The 21,568-nt window shown below is 34.4% G+C and overlaps 6 protein-coding genes across 6 annotated transcripts; 2 read left to right on the top strand and 4 right to left on the bottom strand.

The window, feature by feature from the left end:
• Nucleotides 1-145: 145 nt before the first annotated feature.
• LOC142975776 (uncharacterized) lies at nucleotides 146-3,194 on the top strand. Its single transcript, XM_076118843.1, has 9 exons — nucleotides 146-342; nucleotides 435-574; nucleotides 697-730; nucleotides 886-917; nucleotides 1,050-1,211; nucleotides 1,758-1,883; nucleotides 2,227-2,293; nucleotides 2,409-2,537; nucleotides 2,796-3,194. The coding sequence occupies exons 1-9, from the start codon at nucleotides 232-234 to the stop codon at nucleotides 3,192-3,194; spliced, it is 1,200 nt and encodes a 399-aa protein (XP_075974958.1). The 5' UTR covers nucleotides 146-231.
• An 11-nt stretch (nucleotides 3,195-3,205) lies between these two features.
• ND-B14.5B (NADH dehydrogenase (ubiquinone) B14.5 B subunit) lies at nucleotides 3,206-4,420 on the bottom strand. The gene is made up of 3 exons (XM_076118849.1): nucleotides 4,185-4,420; nucleotides 3,769-3,912; nucleotides 3,206-3,453 (listed from the first exon to the last, which is right to left on the bottom strand). The coding sequence occupies exons 1-3, from the start codon at nucleotides 4,342-4,344 to the stop codon at nucleotides 3,404-3,406; spliced, it is 354 nt and encodes a 117-aa protein (XP_075974964.1). The 5' UTR covers nucleotides 4,345-4,420; the 3' UTR covers nucleotides 3,206-3,403.
• Nucleotides 4,421-4,829: 409 nt separating this feature from the next.
• Nucleotides 4,830-5,716, top strand: Bka (FCF1 rRNA-processing protein Bka). Its single transcript, XM_076118848.1, has 2 exons — nucleotides 4,830-4,968; nucleotides 5,063-5,716. Exons 1-2 carry the CDS (start codon nucleotides 4,966-4,968, stop codon nucleotides 5,672-5,674), a joined length of 615 nt encoding a protein of 204 aa, XP_075974963.1. The 5' UTR covers nucleotides 4,830-4,965; the 3' UTR covers nucleotides 5,675-5,716.
• Nucleotides 5,717-5,851: 135 nt separating this feature from the next.
• On the bottom strand, nucleotides 5,852-10,552 carry DMAP1 (DNA methyltransferase 1 associated protein 1). Its single transcript, XM_076118837.1, has 8 exons — nucleotides 10,093-10,552; nucleotides 9,739-9,902; nucleotides 8,974-9,192; nucleotides 8,631-8,762; nucleotides 8,107-8,373; nucleotides 7,643-7,784; nucleotides 7,382-7,536; nucleotides 5,852-7,100 (listed from the first exon to the last, which is right to left on the bottom strand). The coding sequence occupies exons 1-8, from the start codon at nucleotides 10,292-10,294 to the stop codon at nucleotides 6,987-6,989; spliced, it is 1,395 nt and encodes a 464-aa protein (XP_075974952.1). The 5' UTR covers nucleotides 10,295-10,552; the 3' UTR covers nucleotides 5,852-6,986.
• Nucleotides 10,553-10,898: 346 nt separating this feature from the next.
• On the bottom strand, nucleotides 10,899-17,161 carry LOC142975769 (retinoid-inducible serine carboxypeptidase-like). Its single transcript, XM_076118836.1, has 9 exons — nucleotides 16,965-17,161; nucleotides 16,082-16,311; nucleotides 15,584-15,683; nucleotides 15,288-15,433; nucleotides 14,704-15,025; nucleotides 13,759-13,935; nucleotides 12,611-12,688; nucleotides 11,419-11,573; nucleotides 10,899-11,003 (listed from the first exon to the last, which is right to left on the bottom strand). The coding sequence occupies exons 1-9, from the start codon at nucleotides 17,092-17,094 to the stop codon at nucleotides 10,935-10,937; spliced, it is 1,407 nt and encodes a 468-aa protein (XP_075974951.1). The 5' UTR covers nucleotides 17,095-17,161; the 3' UTR covers nucleotides 10,899-10,934.
• A 644-nt stretch (nucleotides 17,162-17,805) lies between these two features.
• On the bottom strand, nucleotides 17,806-20,133 carry LOC142975774 (retinoid-inducible serine carboxypeptidase-like). The gene is made up of 9 exons (XM_076118841.1): nucleotides 20,057-20,133; nucleotides 19,741-19,964; nucleotides 19,424-19,523; nucleotides 19,220-19,350; nucleotides 18,822-19,140; nucleotides 18,533-18,739; nucleotides 18,381-18,461; nucleotides 18,053-18,207; nucleotides 17,806-17,925 (listed from the first exon to the last, which is right to left on the bottom strand). The coding sequence occupies exons 1-9, from the start codon at nucleotides 20,106-20,108 to the stop codon at nucleotides 17,863-17,865; spliced, it is 1,332 nt and encodes a 443-aa protein (XP_075974956.1). The 5' UTR covers nucleotides 20,109-20,133; the 3' UTR covers nucleotides 17,806-17,862.
• Between the last annotated feature and the right edge of the window lie 1,435 nt (nucleotides 20,134-21,568).

Genomic DNA, 21,568 nt, shown 5'->3' with positions numbered 1-21,568 from the left:
ACTAATAAATCGTATGATGATTGATGAGAACCGAGCATCATTCATTTATTTTATCAGTCTATGTTGTGTTTTTAATCTGTGCTAGCATTTCAATCGCGTGAACGTGTTCTTCATTCATTCATTCATTCTATTAACTGACAGCAAAAGCAACTCAGCTGTCACGCATTGGAGATCTGCGATTTCGATGATTTTTCGCAATGTTCACAATATACACAAATCATTAATAAAAACATGAATAAAATTTGTAGAATATGCCTTGAAGAAGGCGTTCTATCGTCAGTATTTACGAAAAACTACAATATAGCACTATGCGATATGATAGAATATTGTTGTAATATAAAGGTAAATAATAAATAATAGGTATAGTATTTTGTTTACCATAGAAATTTTTCGGAATATTTGAAAGAAAAGTTATTTGTATATTTATTTTCCAGATAAGTAAAGACGATGGTTTACCAGAGCAAATGTGTAGTAATTGTATTTATAAGTTGGGTGTAGCATATCATTTCAAACAGACTTGTGAGAGTGCAGATATAAGACTGAGACAATATTTAGGGCTTCGTACTCCTAGCAAGTAAGTTCCTTTACCCTGATAAACAATATTATATTTCTGAATACTACTGTTATTTCTAAACAACAACTTCTTCCAACTGCTAGCTGGTGTTTAAATAAATGCTTTATGGTTTCCTTTTTCAGATATAATGATGCAAGTGTTGCAACTGACCCAATAGTATGTATTCCACAGATTTAAAAACTTTAGAAACTAAACAAACTTTAGAGATTATATAAGTATATAGTTTAATTTTATTTAATCTTAGCTCATACATTTGGTAACTATCATAAAAACAAGAATTTATTGTTGTTTACACTTCCTATTATTTTCAGGTTCCTACCCATGCAACAATAATTAAGAAATGGTAAGACTGTTAAAAAGAAGTATTTAAATTAATAAAGATTATAAAATACTGTGGCCCAAGCTTGTAAGAATAAATATATTGTAGAAGCTGCTTAATTATTGCAGTATGGAATAAATATATTGTCTTTTACAGTAAATGTAAGCAGACTGAACAGAAAACAAGCACAAATTATAAAAGAAAACCAGAAAATGAGAAATTAAAAAGAGGTCCTAAACCTAAGCCTAAACAAGTGCACAATTGTTATCAGTGTGACAAGCAGTTCAGATGTCAAGCACAACTTGAAATGCATGTTCGGTAAGTTGGTACTCTTAAATTCAAAGTTCCCTGTGTAACTACCGTTTTCAACTTAAACATTCACCCACTCATTCATAAACACACTATAAACCTATTTTAGTTAAAATGCTACTAGAATATGTTTGCTCTTTTTCATTTCGCTAAGGAGTGAAAGAAACAAAACACTTTCTTATCTCCATGTATTTTTAGGCGCTTAACACACTGCCCCGCACCACGCAGCGTAGCGCGTGAATGCGTGTTCGAACGTTGCTTGTAAGTATCTCCGTTTGTATGGAAAACACGCACAGTCTAACACACAGAAAATGCATCCACGCGCGTTCATGCGGATCACGCGCATACACGCGTGTTTCCATACAAACGGAGATACTTACAAGCAACGTTCGAACACGCATTCACGCGCTACGCTGCGTGGTGCGGGGCAGTGTGTTAAGCGCCTTATGAATAAGAGGGTTAGACTATTAAGTTTCATATTTATATTTCTAGGTTTCCTGCTACCTGACATTTGCTGTATAGTGTAATTACTGAATATATTTTTTTAATTTCTAGGACCCACACTGGTGACAAGCCATATGTATGCATGTATTGTCCAAGACGGTTTACTCAGAAGCATAATCTCACTATTCATGTCAGGATACATACTGGAGAAAAACCATTTCAGTGTGAAGTTTGCAGGTATCAAGTTTTTTTTTTGCCAATCTCCATTATAATAGATTACCACAGAAAGTTTCTATGGATCTGAAACAGTGGTATGGCATGCTGCACAGTGATGCTGATGTGCATAGAGAAGACTATAATTTTATTATAGTGTTTCTTTGTGATATGCAGTTGACAGTACACCAACCCAGATTGGTGAAAGAAGTAAGCTTTGTCCTGAGAGTAAAAAAAAATGCATGCCAAATGCATTGAGATATTAGATTTAAGAGTTACAAAGTGCAATATTACTTGCAAATAGATTAACTATATCAAAATCTATAAAGTGCTTATTACAGTTGATTGAGAATGTTTACTGTTTCAGTAAGAGATTTTCTGCTCAAGGAAATCTTCATGCTCATCTCAAAATACACACAGGACAGAGAGACCATGTAAGTAAATATAGTGTTTCCTATTACTTACCATAAAAACTATATGTCAATAGTGTCTAACTTATTTAACTTACCTATGTTCAACTTGTCGTATTATAATTAATCTTATTTCCAGGTTTGTACTTTATGCAACAAATCATTCATAACTTCAAGTGAGTTAACTCGGCACATGAGCAAGCATAGAGGAGTCAAGAACTTCAAATGTGATTTGTGTGGATCTGCCTACATACATGCTAGAGATCTAGTAAGTATCAAAACTATATACCGCTTGTATCCTTATTCATTATAATAAATTAGTTTTGCCATAGATCTATTCAGACACAGGGATAATCATCATGTTGCACAATTATGACTCAATACATTTTTGAAATATTAAAGCAGGAGTAAGGGGGCTCTATGTATGGGCTTCGGCTCCACGCACGCCTTACTTTACAAATAATATGGTTGCTATGGAAGAAAAATAAAGTGTAACACATTTGTAATATATTTCTGCTTGTTTCAGAAACTCCACAAACTAAAAAAGCATCAAATAGTGCCACAAAATCCAAAAATGCAGAATGAAGGTTTCAACAACAGTAGTAACATAGACATAATAGGTATAGATGTAGGAAAAGATCCTCCAATGCCAATGAAAGATGTCAACCACCTTATTCCTCACCTAATAGAAGAGAAACCACAGCCGAGCTTGCCAGTCATACCTGAGAGTAACCAACCACTGTTGACATACGATCATAAGCCCAAAGAAATGTACCATCAGTATCCTAGCAAGGTTTTTGACACACATAGCTGTGCTATTTGTGGGGAAGGATTTGACTATGTTACTGCTCTAGCTCACCACTACTTGCATAGACATAAAGATCATGAGACTGTACAGTCAAAGCCCTTTGGTTTACCACAATGAAACAAAATTAATTGTAGTCAACAGCCATCTATTTTACACATCTATCGGACTTTTGTAGGAATCAAAACATCATTGGGTGTTAATATGATGATTTTATGACAGTATTATTATCTGTAATAACACTTCCAAAATAAATATATTATTTATAACAAAGATTTGTATTCATTTACAGTTACTAGTTACAGAACTAAATAATAATGTCTATTGATTTAACGGACTGGGACCCATGGTTCCAAGATGTCGCCGATCTTTTTGCGTTCTGAAAACAGAAAAAGAATTTACAAATTACTTTTTTATAATCATATACCTAGAAGATTTGTGCTAGAGTTAAGAAGGAACTTATTGATTGAAGATTGTTCTTAGTAAAACTAAAAGCAATTCACTAATTTGGAAACCAAGATTAATACAATGTTGTGAATATTTCTAAGGGTGTAAATTTCATAACAAATATCAAAATAAATTATTTTGATGTTTTTAAAATATTACATCATAATTATTTCATTTTTCATCCTCATGTAAGATACTCTGAATTCTTCATGTCAATAAAACTCATTGCCCAGTTCACACAACTAACCTGGGGTAGGGAAATCCTCAGGATGTAGTTCAACATAGTGCCTGAGCACAGCATCTTTCTCAGCTAGGTATTCATCTCGCTTCTTTTGTACCATTGTCAAGATTCCAGTAAGCCCACCAGCAGCAATTATGTGTTTCTGAATACCTAAAAATAATTAGACACTTTATAACCATGGCTCGGTTAACTATATTATTCACAAAAAAACGAAATACATTTTGACGTAAAACGCAGCGCAAGTGTAAACAAATATTCTAGTAGTTACCATAACCCTAAAATCTGTTACTACTATTGATATACTGCTTCTGTATCACTCATCGCGTTTATAAAAACATGTACTTTCAATTAATGTTTGTGCAAAGATGTAGCTTATTGTTACTGCTTGTTTTGAATGTTATTGTTATGTAATTTCTACTAACCACTGAACGGAGGACGTCTGGTTTGGAAATTGACAAAAGTCGCACCAGCTACTCCAAGACTTATACCAATAAATTCGGGCCAGAACTTGTTCAATGCGGGAGTTTCCCTTCCTGTATTTCCTAATTTCAGGAGCTCTATCGCTGATAGTTGCGAAGACATTTTAAATAAATGTCGATCTCCTACTAGAATCGCACAAATATGAGGGCCAGAACTCGATCTAGATTTGACAATGACACTTGACAGTCATGACAGTTAATTTATAAACTAAAGACCGTAGAGGAGAGACAATATAAAAATTCATTAGTGAAGTTACTAATTAATTATATACACACGTACATAATATCACGCCTTTTTCTTTTTAGGGGTAGGTAGACCAAAGAACTGAATAATAAAGCAATCAATTATTGATTACATAACTCTATCACATGCTGACTACCGCTAACTGTACTCAGAAACCGGGCCCTAGTAGTTTACTTCATAGTGCGAGTTCGACAGCTAATATGAGTGCCTATAATTTTAAGACTTGCCTCTCTAAGTCCGAGGAGGTTTTGAATTATTAGAAGCTTTGTAGACATAATACCTATATCTAAAAATAATCCTTATGACATATAGGGCATCTCTATTTTGCGACTTTTAGTGACAGGCTAGAAGAGACAACTGACATTTGACATGACAGTATCTATAACCTATCTTTTTGTGGTGTAAACGTGAGGTTATTGTTTACGAATCGTTTAAACTTCTATCTAAAGAGTTTCCGTAAAATAATAAGAAGTACGCAATATGGTAAGTATTGTTCAGATTGTTTCATTTTATTCTTCTGGTTCTTACCTTAAATTATTTTTTAAATAACATGGTTGTTTGATTTATGTTGTTTTAGGGGAAGCAACGTAAAACTCGAAAAATTGTGGAAAGAAAATTTGCCAAGATGAAGAAGCTGATAAGTCTCAGTGACAGTAGAATAAAACCTGCGGATAGAGTAGAACCCAAGAAGAAAAAAATAGATCCACATGAACTAAAAATAAGAGAAGCTCCACAAGCCAGCTCAGCTTTATTCTTTCAATATAACACACAGTTGGGGCCGCCTTACCATGTTTTGGTAGATACCAACTTTATTAACTTCTCAATAAAAAACAAACTAGATATAGTGCAAAGTATGATGGATTGTTTGTATGCTAAATGTATACCGTATATAACAGACTGTGTGTTGGCTGAGTTAGAGAAGCTTGGACGAAAATATCGTGTTGCGTTAAGGATTATCAAAGACCCACGTTTTGAAAGGATCACTTGTCTACACAAGGGCACTTATGCTGATGACTGCATTGTACAAAGGGTGACACAACACAAATGCTACATAGTTGCTACCAATGACAAAGATTTAAAAAGAAGAATTAGAAAAATCCCTGGAGTACCCATTATGTATGTAGCAGAACATAAATACACTATTGAAAGGATGCCTGATGCTTATGGTGCTCCGAAAGGAGCGATTTAGGGTTAAGATTGATTAAATAAATTAAAATATTCTTAAATACTGTATTTTGTTTTTTTTAAGCTACACAAATTATTTCTTAAGACATCTGATATTATTTGAATAAAAAGGCCAGCTTGTAAGTTCTCACTATGTAAAACAATCTTACTGATACATGGTTACAACATTTCACAAGAGCAGAATACAAATTTTACAATGATTATGTATGTATGAATTAGTTGCACTATATTTTAATCTATAGGTTACTAGCTGACCCGCGCAACTTCGCTTGCGTCACATATTACGCTATGTTTTTGTAACACTTTTTACTGTTACCTACTCTGCTCCTATTGGTCGTAGCGTGATGATATAAAATATGCTTTTTTTTCACGAAAAATATTCTCAAAAATATTTATATCTCATAGCCCCCTTACGCACTAGCGGTTAACCGCGGGAGCGGCTAGCCGCGCGGTTACAGTTGCCTGACAAAATTGTTGGCGGTTATGTTGCGGTTCACAGGCGGTTGTATATTAAACTATAACCGCGCGGCTAGCCGCTCCCGCGGTTAACCGCTAGTGCGTAAGGGGGCTTAGTATAACGAAGTCGCGCTAAGACATATCCGCCATTAAAACAGTTGCCATGGCAACGTAATTTTGTTAATTCAATGTCATTATAATATTGATATTTCGCGACTTCGTTGAATTTTCTGAATTTTCCCGGGAAACGCGTCATTTTCCCGGGGTAAAAAGTAGCCTATGTCCTTTCTCGGGTATCAAAATATCTCCATACCAAATTTCATGCAAATTGATTCAGTAGTTTAGACGTGATTGAGTAGCAGACAGACAGACAGACAGACAGAGTTACTTTCGCATTTATAATATTAGTATGGATAGGTCTATAATCTATAGGTTGTTAATATTATTACCATTACTCCTATGACTTAAACATATATTTTCAGTCATAAGTTATCTTTTTCAGCTTACAGTGCAGTTGTTTACATTCAAGTCTCTTTCCGCTGTATTTCATTGCAGATTGCTATACATTTAATACATAAAAGGGCTAATATGGACACAAAGGGTCACATAAGTGTAATAAACATTTTTGTCATAAAGTCACTTATTATTATAGACATTTAATTTAAAACAATTTTGCAAGCACACAACTTGTCAAAATGATCATGTTCATCCACTACAGAACTCATACATATTCCTTGCCACAAAAGTTTTCATGTCCAAAACATAGTTCATCATTATTATTGTATCTTCCCACAAAATTCAAGTTCACTATCAATGTCTATGAAGCACTTGTTCCATACTTATTTCGTTAAGACATAATACTAAATGGTTGTGTTCATAGCACTTGGAGATCCAACTACGTCGATGATTTCACCCACTGGCTTAGACTCACTGTCTGCTACCGAGTTGCAGATAGATGGCGGGATTGTGAGAGTCTGAAACAAATATTACATAATTAGTATGAGTTAGTATCACTATTCAAAGGTGTATAATGAAGTTGCTTTAAAAATAAAAAATGTGAATAGTTAAAAAGAAATATTCAGCCCTAACTCTAATGATATAGTGACTGTTAGCTAGAAAAATAATTATAGGACTTCATACATTCTTCTCTTAAAACGGACGAATAGCAGACTACGCAGTTTTACACTTATTACACTATTTATCAATTAAAACGACAAAGAATTTATATATCAATATTAAGTTAAAGAATACTAACCTTCCCAGGATTGAGAGCCTCATATTGATGACGTAGAGCTTGCAGTTCAAACTCGCATGATGCCAGTGCATTCTTCAAGTCTAGAGCCAACGCGAGATCCGAGCGCAACTCATTGAAATGCTTGCAAATCGCCTCAGTAGGTGTAGGAGCAATATCTGTAAGCAAAAATATTATGAAAAGATTGATTTCGATTGCAACCAAGTTATCCAGGAACTTGTAAAAATATATCATCTATTATGTGCAGTAATATGAATAACGTACCAATATTCATAAGACGAAGCTCCTGTTCTATGGCCTTGGTCTTCCTCTGTCCTACTCCAGGCGGCAGTTTCATACGCTGAGATCGCAGCCACACGCCAGTACCGCGAGCTTCGGGGAACTTTATACCAGACCATTCTACAGTCTGCAAAAGAATACAATCATTTGTTTATTGGTATTGCAATGTAGGCTAATATAAAGTGCCTTGCAAATTTTTCGTCGACATCCTTGCCGTAGCGCAGTGTACGGATTCCAACAGAACAATAAAATTATTTATGCAATCCACAAATAGTAGTTTGAGTTCTCATTATACTTTGTGGCATACTTAGTTTGTTTTATGAAAAAGTCCAAGCAACATAGTCACACAACACTTTTGGTACTATCTATTTGTATAAGATATACATAAAGATCTAACTAAAACATGTAGTGTATTCGAAAATCAAGAATTAAACATAAGGTATACTTACAACACTCTCCACAGTGCGCATAGGTCTTTGTTGAGCCGTAAGCTTCTTCTTATGCAGCTTCCTGTCATGGCGCCTCGCGATACTAGACGCATTGTTCGAAGGAGTACTAGTCCCTTCGTTATTGTTAGTAACTTGATTGACCGGCTGTAAGTTGCCGCTGTCTGCACGAGATATAAGTTTCTGTAAATCTTGAGTCTTTCTTTCCCTTTCACGTTTCCTTGCTTCGATTTTCTTCAGTTCTGTGAGTAGCATTTGTTCTTCATCAATCTGGTGAAAGAAAAAACATTTTCGTTACAAATATTGTGTATAGTGATTAAAATGTTTAAGAGTTATTTTCACAAGAAATGAATAACAGTAGGTAGGTCCATCAGATTGTGTATTTTTTATGTCCTATTGACAAAGTCATTGTGACAACACCAATACATAGTGAGATAATGCACGAAACCAGCTCATAAGGTAACTGACACTTCAGAAGTGGTTTAACCAGGGCTTACTATAATTATGTTTTGAATAAAGATATTTACCTGTTCCTGAGTTCTATCAAAGAGTCTTCTAAGTTGTTCCTTCCTCTTCCTTTCATGTTCGGCATCATAGTGATAAATACGCTTTTCACCATTAACCATAGTCACAGTGTTTGACCAAGGGTTTGTTTTCACCTGAGAAGCAATGGAAAGGCCATAATAACACAAACTAAAAATATCAACCTTAATATTAACACAAACTTCTTCTTTCTTGTATAAAAGATGGTAAAAACTGGATAAATGAATGTAAGGTATGCAATACAACCCCTCATAAGATAGAAATAGTTCTTGAAACTAAAGACAATTTTACATTCAAATAATAAAACACATTAGCAAGATGGCTCACCTTGCTCAAAGTAGCACAAATACCATAATATCTCTCCTTCAAGTCCTCCACACTGCGGTCCCTAAATGCAGCACGGTCCCATCGGTCATGTATAACAATGAAGCGCAAGTCAAATCTCTGACACAAGTCCATGAGATGGTCAGTCTCGGCCTGACTCCAGTCTTCCGATTTCAGGTACTGGTTGTACTCTGACTCTGAATATGATGGTATTGATACTTGCTGAAAATAATAATTTTATTAAATTATATGGGGTTTATAAAGTCAATGTCTAGGACAGAGTGAAGTGGAAGAGAAAGATCAGGAAGGCTGACCTCACTACTACGGGATATGGGATTCATAGCATGGAAGAGAGAGAGAGAGAGAGAGAATAATATTGAGGTAACAAGAGGTTGTTTCATAAGAGAGCCTCATATATTTTATTGAAACTTAGGAGAGTTCAATTTGGGTAAAAATATTGAAAAAAAAACCTCAAACCACTGTTAAATGCAGAAATAGTTGTTGATACATAGAATATTGCTTTAGGTACAACTTACAGCTTTAATCTTTAGTATTATATATGTGAATTTTTTTTAACTAGCATAACTATTTCCGTAAAAACCTTTTTCGTACCCTAAAGACAATTTTACAAAAACAATAAGGCAAATTGTTGATCCGTTATAGATTTTTGTGCTAAGCTACACATTTAGCTATATTCTTTTATATAATAGATTATTATAAAAAGATGTTAACACAAATTGAATGTATTTCATTTAAAACTATACTTACTTTATTGAACTGCGCAAATGGATATTCTTTAGCTTCATCAGATACACGCTTCCAGTGATGGAACACAGCATTGTCCTTACGAGCTGGGTTGGTAAATGGTGCCCATGTCCATTTTCTTACTTTTCTCATACCAAGCTTAGCTTTGGTTTGTTTGTAGGCTTTCCCTGATTAAATTAACATTAAATCAGTTGAGTAATACAGTACTTATGAATTAAGTTATTATACTTTCCATGAAGCATTGTGGTGCTACTTAAATAAGGTGCTATCAAACTGAACATGATATTCTTTGCAAGATAATTATATGAAATTAGCAGAGTCAATGTTTCAATGGTGAAGTGTTATGTTATAGCTTACCAGTGTCTGTGGGTAGCAGCGGTGGTAAATCCTTATTATCATTGTACAAGAGTGCAAACACCTCCCTGTGCATACCCTCAGGACGCTTTACAGCCTTCGCAGTCACATATTTCTTCTTTACCTTATCACCATGTAAAATGCTATCTCTACTTATTTCAGCCGTGGGCTGTTCTATGTCTAATATATCAAGAATATCAGCCATTTTACTTAATTATAAGCTACACTAATCAAATAAATTTGTTTTGGCACTGGAATATAAACGAACAACAATGGAGTTTGGGTAGCAGATCCTGGTCAAGAATTATCCCAAAAAGGTCTTAGTCTTCTTTTTTACAGAAACTTGTTATGTTTTTTAGTGTTTCTCTTACGGCAAATTCAATGAAAATCAGTAATTTACAAGTTTTTAATACACAAATTATTAGTAAATTTGACTGTCAATGACTTTAGCAAGCTTTGACAAGTGACAAATTCATTTTGACAAACAAACTGTCATAGACAATTCTTTTTATGTCTAACATAGTGTGACCAAGCCAATTAATATTTTGGATTTGGTTAATTGGATTGGGTTATGTTAGCTTTAAATTGATAGCTATTTAGGTACAAGATAGTTAGTCATTGATGGTCTTCATTTAGGACAATATACATTCCAGAAATCTTTATATAGTAACTAGCTACATTGTGTAGATTACTTTATTTACGTAACCCATAACCGAATACTTCAATAATGTTTTTAATAACTTTTAAATTGTATTTTTGTAGCATATAATATATAATGATGGTATTGTAGATAAAAACAAAAACAATGGTAAATATAAGTAGGTATATATTTTTATCAAGATTATTTATATGCTCGGTATCGGCATCATCCTTGTTGTAATTCTGTACATAGCGGCGGGGTTATCTAGCGGTGTCTGCAATAAAATAAAACAATATTGAGAACTTATAGAAATAAAACGTCACATTATAGACAATGCTTCATGTACTGCGAACACAATTCGTACAGTAGCAGGCAGCAGCGAATAACTTTCTCATAAGACGTAACAGCAATTTTTACGTCTCAGGCAAGTAACACGAGATTATTACTAGTATGGTATGTCATTACTCTACTAAGAACCTAGTTTTAAGAATCTTTTTTGCATGCTTATCAGTTTATTCAGAATCCAGCAAGTTCCTATGATTTCAAACTATTGCTCCCAAACAAAAGGCAAATTGAGTGCATTGAATTGCCTCAATCAATGTATTAAATCAACAACACTTCTTCCTTTATAAAACGTTAATCAAGGTCTATTCTAAAAAATAAATTGCGATGTAAAAACAGTTTCTTACAGATTGTCCAGCAGCGTTGATCCAGTAGAATTTCAATCTCTCCGTTTCCCGGAAGTAACCTTCTACGTAACTGTTGACAATTAGTGTTCGTCTAAGAGTGTTGCTGAATGCACTTTGTCCGGCCCACCTAAGATTGTTTACCCATTCTAATTGTCCTGTAATGCAGAAGTTCATAAAACTTATAATTAACATACCTACTTAGTCATCCATGTCTTAAAACTATACGTATAAAACATTTGTAGACTTAATTAACAATAACAACAACTTTTTAACAGGCATAACTAAAATTGAAGGTGAACATGAAAAATTGGCCACTCGGTAGTCTTTAAAATTTGTAAACGATTGATGAACAGCTAATCTAGGTTTTTCTTATAGGTTTATGCATTTTCTATTCTGAAACTAGTATCTACTTAAGTAGAAGAGAAAAATATATTTAAAAAAAATCTATATAGGTACCTAACCTTTTTAACGAACAAATTTCGCCTGAAGACTGGCTATTATTGGTGAAAATATAATGATAAACACCATTAACTAAGTATTAAAAGTATAACCTACTATTTTTTTTACATTTTTGCCGTGCGTTGCCAGTATGATTTATTTCATAATGCATAAATCAGTAGAATAATGCATTATTACCTATATTCATACGGTAAGTATACTCTTTGCCAATTAGGAATACGTAGGTCAAACAATAGCTGTCTACTCTTTCTAGCTGTTTAGTATGTAAATGTTATGGATCTTATTACCTATTTATATTAAATCCAACCTAACAATAAAATGAAAAAGCACTTAGCTAGTTTTCTGAAGCTTCTCTGAAACAACAGATTTCTTAAATGTTTAGGTTTATTGAAACAAGATAAAAACTTGTAGGTACTTCCTCTTTGGAGAAGCAAAGCATTAAGTAGAGTAGACCATTTTTCGGTTACGACATTCGGTCCCTTCCTGATCACGAAACACTTATTGTTAAAGCGTAGGTATAATTAATTGCGAATAACACCTCTTTGCTATCAACCTCAATGTCACGCATATCGCATTCTATTTAAAAAAAGGCGACAAAAAATGGCTGAATTAAATAACCAATTTTGTTTTGTGAATTTTCCTTCCGAGTATCCTGTAGATACAGTCGATATATTATAAATAGGTAGGTACATATTATTATGTACAAGGAATCAATTTTTAAATTATTAATTACCTGGTGTGTTTGTTATTGCGTCTAAATTACCATTGTAGATGGAGACTGTAAGATTCGTGTTTTGGAGAATGTGCTCAACTGAAAACAATAAAAATTCAATTAATTTAAGATCCAGATGGGTTGGTGAGTCCAAAAATAAATGTGTTATTGTAATTATATGTATTTGATATCATTTTGCCTTGCTTAAAAGTTCATTACTAATTAATTCGAATAGATAATTTTGACTAAATAATATAAATCGATTTTCTTTTGTTTTAAACATCGGTTACATTCGGTAAACAAGGATCACTATTGAGACGAAACGAAATGTTTAGATCTATTATTAAATACTTATTTGAAAATAAGTATTACTCCATTACTATCTTACTGCTGAGCAAGGATCTCCACCCCCGTAATAATGGAGAGGTTAGACCGTAAGGCCTTGTCGATCACGCTGAGCAAATGCGGGTTAGGGTTACTACCTATTTCCTAGGTAATAATTTAAATCAATTTGATTTCGATGCAAAGGCATTATACGAAAAATAAGTGCCAATTAGAGAGCATAAAATAACGCAATTCTATTGCACATGCAAGTGTCTTAGGATAATGACCCGTTATTAGATAATTTTGAGTATTTTTTTCTTACTTCATTACTAGTTTTAGTTTTGTGTTCCATGGCATTTCATTACGGCTCAGCTCTGTTTATCAAGTCATAAGTAATCCTATTTTGCATAGTAATCACTTAAAGGTCATGTATTATCCCACCAAAAACATTCAGTAAAAATATAACCAAGTCTCGATGAAGTTGCTTGTTTAACTCTAAAAAGTAAAGCCAAGTCTAAGTTTCGTTACTGAAATTTCTTTATTATATTATATGCAAGCAGTGATAGCCGAGTGGTGTAAGCTGACACCATCGCAGGTTCGAATCCACGAAGAACGAAAATATCGTGAGGAAACCTTGCATGCCTAAAATGTGATTAATACATTTATTGAGGGCAATTGAGGACATGCAAAGTCCCCAACCCGCACTTGACCAGCGTGGTGGACTCAAGGCCTAACCCCTCCTCCTCGTTTGGGAGGAGACCCCTTGCCCTGGAGTGGGACAGTAATGGGTTAAAATAAAATATTAAAGGCACATCATAAGTACTCTACAAAGAAAAGTTCCTTACTCTTGTCTGTAAACGGCGTCATATAAGTGCCACGAACGGCTTGCGCTACATCAGCCCGGTGTGCGTCGTATACCACATCTGAAGAAATACCCAAGGCTGGTGCGACTCTGTTGTTCATTAGGTTTACACCCTCCACACCAAACACGCTTCGTATGTAGCTCTCTCGGTTAAAGTAAGCTGCAATATAAAATAGAGTATCAATTTACTTAGTCGGTTTTTAGTAAGGTTTCACAATTGTGATCCATAGTTCTGCTCCTAAAAGCCCGTTCACATGACAAGCGTTAAACATGCGTTTATAACTATATAGTATATATGTTACTGTAAAAGCCCGACCTGTGGTAAATCCTAAGATTTTCCGGTAAAACCTAAGATTTACCAACTCGCAACGGTAAAAGTCCGAACAAGCCAGAGTTTAAAAACTATGTTACGATATATAAAAAAATCCTCCTTCATAACTATGTTTATAACTATTTCACGGTATAATTATATACTGTGACATAATTATAAAGAAGGAGTTTTGGGCAAAGCGACATGGGTAGGTTAGGTTAGAAGGCTAAGGTGGGAGCGAGCGAAGCGAAGCTCCCACCTTAGCCTTCGTGGTTATTTTTTTTAACCACCCAGAAGGAGGAGCCCCGCGAAGCGGGGCTCCGGCGACATCTCGATATCATCAAGTGAGTATAGGTAAAAGTTCGAATTAAAAGAATTGTTCGGACTTTTACCATTGCGAGTTGGTAAATCTTAGGTTATACCGGAAAATCTTAGGATTTACCATCGTTCGGGCTTTTACAGTAACATATACATGTTATTCAAGCTAAGGCGCGTTTTAATTTTTGCCTGAAAAATATTTGTATTTTTAAACATGCTTTATTAAAAACGCGTATCGAACACTTGTTGTGTGAACGGGTTCCTAAAAGTTCATATTGTACAAGCACATATGTAGTTTACCTCTACTTTCTGAAGGCTCCCTGGTTACTTTCTCGACTATGTTTCTTAAATTAACAGCCACTGCCCCACCGTCTCCGTTTACAAAAGTGTCCAATGTAAAGAAATTGTTGAAAGCCGCTTCCAAGCTTCCGCTGTTGACTAATGCGTTTGTTTGTTCGGATAAATTTTCTACTGCAGTTCGACCTTTGCCATCGATGTAACCAAGTTCCTCGAGGTAGAATCCAAGTTTTGTCATAGCCACAGCTGGAGATATGATACCATTGCCTATTATTACACCTTCAATATTGATGGGTTCAGATTCAGATTCAGTATCAGTTTCACTCTGAAAAAGCAAAACACATCTTAAAAAATATCATTAAAAATTCTTAAAGTTTTGTGTGCGAACAAGTATTTAATTCACAAAATGCAAATGCATCGTAGTTACTAAGAACTCGACAGTAAAAGTTCTTACAAAGACTTAGTCACCAACAGGTTAAAATTTACGCGACCGTAACTAACTCTTATGCAACAGAAAGTTGAATACAAAACAAATAATATGTAAGAGGTATGTTATATATTATACACATCGCGGTTTTGTAACTTACTGGTGCTTGTTTGAGCTCATTGAGTTTTATTGCAAGTGCTACGGCCGATTGTGCTCCATCCGCTTGTCCCAATACATACAATGGTGAGTCTCGGTACTCTTCGTGAACAGAGTAAAATGATTCCAAAACGATGAGGAGATGTGCCACTGCGAAAAAATATAAGAACGATGAAAGTAAAATCGCTCGTTAAACTGTAACTGTTGCAGAAATTAAAACTCATGTACACAGGCATGTCGATCTAAAAAATAATACTGCCGAAACAGTAACTAGATAACGTCTTTAAAAAAAAGTCTTACCGTTTTCATCCACGTTCGTAGGAATTTTACTATTATCCAAGGGAGTACTAAATCCAGTGCCCACGGGAGCATCAACAAATAATAGATTGTAATTATTGATCTGAAAATAGATAATTAAAATAGTTTAGTTACTGGTTATCCGTAACACATAATTATTAACTTTTATGTATAACCATATCGATTGCCCAACGACGAGATAACGTAATGTCAATTCATGTCAATGGATATGCGATTAATCTAATAAATGACCACAAAATTATGCTAACGCAACGCATATTTACGCTAGTTACTTGATGTTTATAACAACATAAATTGTGAAAGAATTTTATTATGTATAAAACCAATGATAATGTCCTTATTTTGAATCTTGAATTTCATTCAAAGAATAATTTAGGGAATAAACACAAGCATCAGAATAGAGTCACGATTTTTTCCCATAGGGAAAGGTAGAGCCCAGATAAATTTTAACGTATTACGAAATTAAAGCGTCAAACTCACCCAAGAGTCACTTCGTTCATTGAAGTTGGTATCGTATGGACCAATCATACCCAGATTTGCTAAAAGACTCGGTGGGACGCCTGTCACACCGTCTAACCATAGCACTATCGGCATACTAAGGGTAGAGTTAGCTACTGTTGGATAAAACCACCAAAACACATCCCCGACATCTCGTATCCTAGTAAACGCTGCTGTACTCTTAATGTCACCCACGCCATCACCTTCCAGTTCTGAAAATTCGAAATAAAAACATCTACTTAATTGTTTAAAATCCACAATTACATCACGCACTGAGATGATTAGAATAAGTTTTTCATAGCAGCTAAAAGATAATCACGGAGACGGCATAGCAGTTCAAACATAATTGATAGTTTCAAATGGATCATTGTCAGTAGAATATTAGTTCATACGTCCCTAACTTAATTATTCAATCAAATTTCTGGTATCTTTGAATATAATATTCAGATATAAACATAGGAAAAACAATTTCTAACATCTGATGTCATTCTACGGGAATTAACGAAGGTGTGTAATGGTGCTCGCTGTACGTGTTAGCCTATTACAAGTAGTCGGAACAAAATGTAGATAAATAGCGAGATAATTCTGCTTATTTTTATAATAATAGTAATGACTTGTATGATGGTTAATGACTTTAATAACGTCAACATGTTCACAGGGGACATTACGAGACAGTTTTACGTAGCTATTTATCCTCATCATGTTATATTTTGTTTTTATTAGAATTAGAATTGCCATTTATTAGCAAATTATTATTTTATACAGTTATGCAATTTATGTAACAATATTTAACACGACACGATGTTGTTCTTTGATTCATAAATTATGATAGCACGGAAGAGGTTTCAATCGAATATGAACTTACTGATAACAGTGTAAAGATCCTCAACGCCATCGTCCCTGGTAACCAGCCACCATATCAGTACTCCAAGGCCCGCAGCCACTACCAAAGCGCAAGTCACACTCGCTGCTATTATTATAGTCCGTTTTCGCATTTTTATTATTTTTTTATTAAAATACAAGAATCAGCACTTGCAGCCCTGTGCTGTTCTCAATATAAGTGCGGCTTCAATTTCCCAACTTAAAATTATCTATCGATAATATTCGATCCGAAATCGACCCTAATTTGTTTAGATAACGATTTGCATCATAATTATCATGATAAATGAAATATGCAGATAAACTATAATCCTATTTCTATCATTTTCAGTACTTTTGATTAAAAAAGTTAAGATAGGTAATAGGTATGTTCTTTTAATTTCTGGCAGGTAGGTACTTATTTGCTCGTGACGTCATGTACCTAATAAAGAATTTATTTGGATTTTACAGACTAGATAAAATATATTATAATGTCGTCCTTAAGATTGGTATCAGCTTGATATTATTGATCATTATAAGTGATTAAATTGATTTTATGAGGGGTAATTCCATCTGGATACTTTGCCGGATGTAGGGTATACTCTACGCAAACGTACGGCTTGGGAACACAATAGTTAATTAATTCGAAATGACTTCTTCAATATTTATAGAATCCACAGTATTACATTTAAAGTTATAAATAATGATATAAACAAATAATATATATTCTTAAGCCTTTAAAATAACTTTTTACGACACTGTAGGTTTTGTACAGCTCCATAAGTAAAGGGAGATTAGGTAATAGAGGTGGACATTTATTCTTTGATAAAACCAAGTAACCACACACATTCGTTTTAAAAACCTTTATTGAATACATAACATAATAAACATTATACTAAATGTATTTAACCATAAGAAGTCATGTCGCGAAGGAAAGCCCTAGTTCCGTAGGGATTGTCTCGTGGCACCTGTAAAGACAAAATGAAAATTCATTAATTATTGTTTTAAAATGAAGTAAATTCCTCTGTAGACTCCATCTATAAATTCGTTGCATATAGTGTACCAGTGACTACTCTTTTTTGCGGTCTAACTTACACTATGTCCAGCGTCATTTATCCAAAAGAATCGGAAGCTTCCGTATGACTTGTAGTAGCCCTCCAGTCGATTGTCCTCCCAAATAGGGTTGCGGGGTGCATTCTTGTATCCTTCTGCGCCGTGCCAATTTAGGCGGTCTACCCACAAGATCTGACCTGTAATTTAGATTTTTGATAGTAGAGCGTGATCTCTTATTGCTCTTTATTCCATAAGCAGCATCCAGCGACAAAATACTTTAATAAAGTTCACTTAAGTAGTAAGTCAGTAGTATGTAGTGAGATATTCTTAATCCCAGATAAGTTGTAAAGTCTAGCTGTTCGTTACGTACCTGGAGTATCGCAAATCAAGTCAAGATTTCCATTGTATTTCGTCACTATAATAGGATTTTCTTGGGCCAACAACTTTTCGACTGTAAAATGTTAAGAATGTAATTAGTATTAATACATATTAAAGCGGCAAAATATATGGTGTTATACTCACTGCCTTCAGTAACAGGTTTCATGAAGTCTTCTCTTAAAGTATCAAATACTGCATTAGAAAGCGAGCCCCAGGTCACGTGACTCGGTATTCCTAATGCTTCTTTCACTTCATTATTCATCAGATCATACAGATTTACCTCTCCTTGCCTTGTATAACTCGAGTTAGAGAAGTAAGGTCCGTTACGGATCATCATGTCTCTTGATATTTCTGAAATTTTATTTGGAGTTAGCATCATTCTTGTTTACGATATAAGTTAGTGAAAAGTATACAGCTTTATGTTTTAACATACCGTAAGCAGTCCTTGTATCTGGATTCCAAGGAACATGCATCTTTGTCAGAATGTTGTAAAAGTCAACACTTGTAGTAGATCTAAAGACTGCCTGTTGTGTATTCGCCCACTGTGCGGTAGATTCAACGTACAATCCTTCGTTAAATAAGCGTTCTGCCTCTCTTGCTGCAGTTTGTATATCGTTGTATCCTGCTTGATCTATAAGACCGGCTGCTAACAGCAAAGGCGCCCATGTGAGAGTAGCATCAACTGGATGTATCCATGCGTTGCCCATCGCGATTCCCTTCAGGTTAGATTGAATAGTGCCTGCTTGTTCCGCCTACGGGTGATACAACTTTTAGTAGTTATAGTATATTTCGTGGATATAATACTTGTATGATTGTACTTATAAAGTATACCTCACGCATCCGTAAAGCCATGTCAACTGCCATCTTTCCTCCGTAGGACTGTCCATAGATGTAAAGTTCAACACCTCTGAATTCCGGATGCCTGTTATAAAATCCGCGCATAAGTTCCACAAAATCCAGAGCTGTAGAATAAATAAATAATTATTTATACTAAAAATAAGTTTTATATCATTTTAAAATAATCTTATTACGCACCAATTTCATCGTTAGTCTTTGTAAGAAATCTGGGATCTTCGACGTAACTAAATCCTGTACCTACGGGATTATCAAGGAAAATGACGTTGAAGTTTTTGACCTGCGGATAATGCATGAATTAAGTAGTTAATTAGCAACATCAGAGAAACGAAAATAAATTGAAAAACTGTAAATTAAAGAAATAACAGGCACAAGAAGGTTCCGTTGTAATTATATCTAATCTAGTTGCATAATATTAAGAAAACGATTCTCCTTAGACAAGAATAAATAGATAACACTTTATAATTTGGTCATAATATATTTTTAGTTTGACTTACCCAAGTGTGATTTCTCTCTTGAAGTGTTAGGTCTAAAGGTCCCAAAATTTCAAAATTCCCGATGCCTGTGGAGGATCCACCTGGTCCTCCCTGGAGCCATACTACTAAAGGCCTTTGAGTATAATTTTCGACATCAGCAGTAGTATAAAATAACCAGTAGAACATGTGAGCTCCTTCCCTTATGTTCACATAACCGAAGTCTTGCGGAAATGTTCCGAATTGCGCTAAAACAATAAATAAAATAGATTGTTTGCAGAAATTACAGTAAAACAAATATAAATAATACTTATAAAAGTTTATCTATACTAAACAATACCTGTTACATATTGACTACATATGGTTAAAATTAAAATCGAATAAAGCCACATTTTGATGCCGAGGTACACAATGTACTGAAAGTGGATCAGTATAATTATGTATTATCAATAATTTACTGATATAGTATCTACATTGGGCAAATTCTGTTGCTTCAGTTTTTGACGAAGATATGCATAGGTATACTAAATTTGAATGTGTCAGATTAATAGCAGAAATGATTGCGCTTGTAATAAAAACGATACGGACGAATTCAAAATGTGGGATCCTGTTTCTTATAAGCTCTTAGTATGTATGTGGGGACTTTTACAATAACCTCTGATCTAAACCAATGGTGCGATAGGACTTGATATTATTAGTTACTTTCTTTCTTTCAACCATTATATTGAAAAAGGGACGGTATAGTTAGGTTTAGTTAGGTTTTCCACTCGCTCGGCTTCCATTTTCCCAGAGTAGTGTTTATTGTTTGCCGTTTAAGAGCTACTTTCAGGTTCTTTATTATAGTGTAAATTTTTTATTTACATTTTATATTGCATCTTAAAACCATATATTAACTTCCGAAATAAGTTGAACAAAGTTTATCCAGTGACAACCGGCTTGGAATGACATTAGTAGAAGGTTGACACAATAAAGGCTCTTTGCTAACTCAAATCTTAGTTTCGGTACATTGTGAGCTCGACGACGTGTTCACCTTAGAAATGAACTCGGTTGACCCACATAGAGCCATGGAATTGCACAAATCACTACCTATTTGATATGGTTCCTCAATGGCCGGTGATACTAATGATTACATTGGTTGTAGAGATATGTATTTTTGGTTAATACCGACAGGTATCGCATGGCTTTGAACTAAAGTGATAGTATTTCCTGTAACTTGTATTTGAATTATCATTACGTATATTATAGTCGATTAATCGCTGCTTATTAACATTGGGTACAAGGTACTAAACGAACCAATCATGTAGGTACTGTTTCTCCATTTTCAGCTGTGGATACAATTTAATTTTCCATGTTTTATGTTCGTAGAAGCTAGAATAAGATAGGTCTAAAATGGCATCAAAGATCTATTGAGCAAAGATTGTCTAAAAAGATTCAGGAAGTTTGTTTTAAGTAACGCGGTTTAAGCACTGTTTACTACTTGTAAATGGAATTACAAATATAGGGAAATTAGTGCAATTCAAATCGTCTCTTCAACGGTAGAAATGCATGTGTGCTGCATGATAAATTATTTAACTATATTATCCGAGATTGATGATAAAATTTCCGTTTTGTTAGAAAGGTGCGATGTGCATGCATGCTACATGCAAATAAATACATCAAAAGTCTTTCAGAAATGAACCCAATTGACCTGCGTTTCCTAAACGTGTGGTTTTTTCTTATTATACCCCGTACTCTAATTATCCTGTTGTAAAACAAACGTGCCGCATGATGTCCTGAACAACATTTACGTCATTGTCAATATCACGAGGTGATAAGACGTAAGTCTTTATCACTAAGACGACAAATGAACAAA

The sequence above is a fragment of the Anticarsia gemmatalis genome, chromosome 9, assembly GCF_050436995.1.
Source record: "Anticarsia gemmatalis isolate Benzon Research Colony breed Stoneville strain chromosome 9, ilAntGemm2 primary, whole genome shotgun sequence".
NCBI classification, from domain to species: Eukaryota; Metazoa; Arthropoda; class Insecta; order Lepidoptera; family Erebidae; genus Anticarsia; species Anticarsia gemmatalis.
The sequence above is the reverse complement of the archived record's forward strand: the minus strand, read 5'-3'. Positions and strand labels throughout refer to the sequence as shown.

What these genes read in the sequence shown, in the direction of transcription:
- LOC142975776 (XM_076118843.1), top strand. Translation starts at nt 232, where the DNA reads ATGAATAAAATTTGTAGAATATGCCTTGAAGAAGGCGTTCTATCGTCA. An exon ending in GGGCTTCGTACTCCTAGCAA is followed by an intron (nt 575 to 696) that starts GTAAGTTCCTTT and finishes TTCCTTTTTCAG; the next exon opens with ATATAATGATGCAAGTGTTG. An exon ending in TTTCAGTGTGAAGTTTGCAG is followed by an intron (nt 1,884 to 2,226) that starts GTATCAAGTTTT and finishes TTACTGTTTCAG; the next exon opens with TAAGAGATTTTCTGCTCAAG.
- ND-B14.5B (XM_076118849.1), bottom strand. Translation starts at nt 4,344, where the DNA reads ATGTCTTCGCAACTATCAGCGATAGAGCTCCTGAAATTAGGAAATACA. An exon ending in CAGACGTCCTCCGTTCAGTG is followed by an intron (nt 3,913 to 4,184) that starts GTTAGTAGAAAT and finishes AATTATTTTTAG; the next exon opens with GTATTCAGAAACACATAATT. An exon ending in TGAGGATTTCCCTACCCCAG is followed by an intron (nt 3,454 to 3,768) that starts GTTAGTTGTGTG and finishes TTCTGTTTTCAG; the next exon opens with AACGCAAAAAGATCGGCGAC.
- DMAP1 (XM_076118837.1), bottom strand. Translation starts at nt 10,294, where the DNA reads ATGGCTGATATTCTTGATATATTAGACATAGAACAGCCCACGGCTGAA. An exon ending in TTGATAGAACTCAGGAACAG is followed by an intron (nt 8,374 to 8,630) that starts GTAAATATCTTT and finishes TTCTTTCACCAG; the next exon opens with ATTGATGAAGAACAAATGCT. An exon ending in TGCGCACTGTGGAGAGTGTT is followed by an intron (nt 7,785 to 8,106) that starts GTAAGTATACCT and finishes ATTCTTTTGCAG; the next exon opens with ACTGTAGAATGGTCTGGTAT.
- LOC142975769 (XM_076118836.1), bottom strand. Translation starts at nt 17,094, where the DNA reads ATGCGAAAACGGACTATAATAATAGCAGCGAGTGTGACTTGCGCTTTG. An exon ending in GGATCTTTACACTGTTATCA is followed by an intron (nt 16,312 to 16,964) that starts GTAAGTTCATAT and finishes TCGAATTTTCAG; the next exon opens with AACTGGAAGGTGATGGCGTG. An exon ending in GACGCCGTTTACAGACAAGA is followed by an intron (nt 12,689 to 13,758) that starts GTAAGGAACTTT and finishes TATTGTTTTCAG; the next exon opens with TTGAGCACATTCTCCAAAAC.
- LOC142975774 (XM_076118841.1), bottom strand. Translation starts at nt 20,108, where the DNA reads ATGTGGCTTTATTCGATTTTAATTTTAACCATATGTAGTCAATATGTA. An exon ending in AAGAGAGAAATCACACTTGG is followed by an intron (nt 19,524 to 19,740) that starts GTAAGTCAAACT and finishes CATTATCCGCAG; the next exon opens with GTCAAAAACTTCAACGTCAT. An exon ending in AAAGACTAACGATGAAATTG is followed by an intron (nt 19,351 to 19,423) that starts GTGCGTAATAAG and finishes TTTATTCTACAG; the next exon opens with CTCTGGATTTTGTGGAACTT.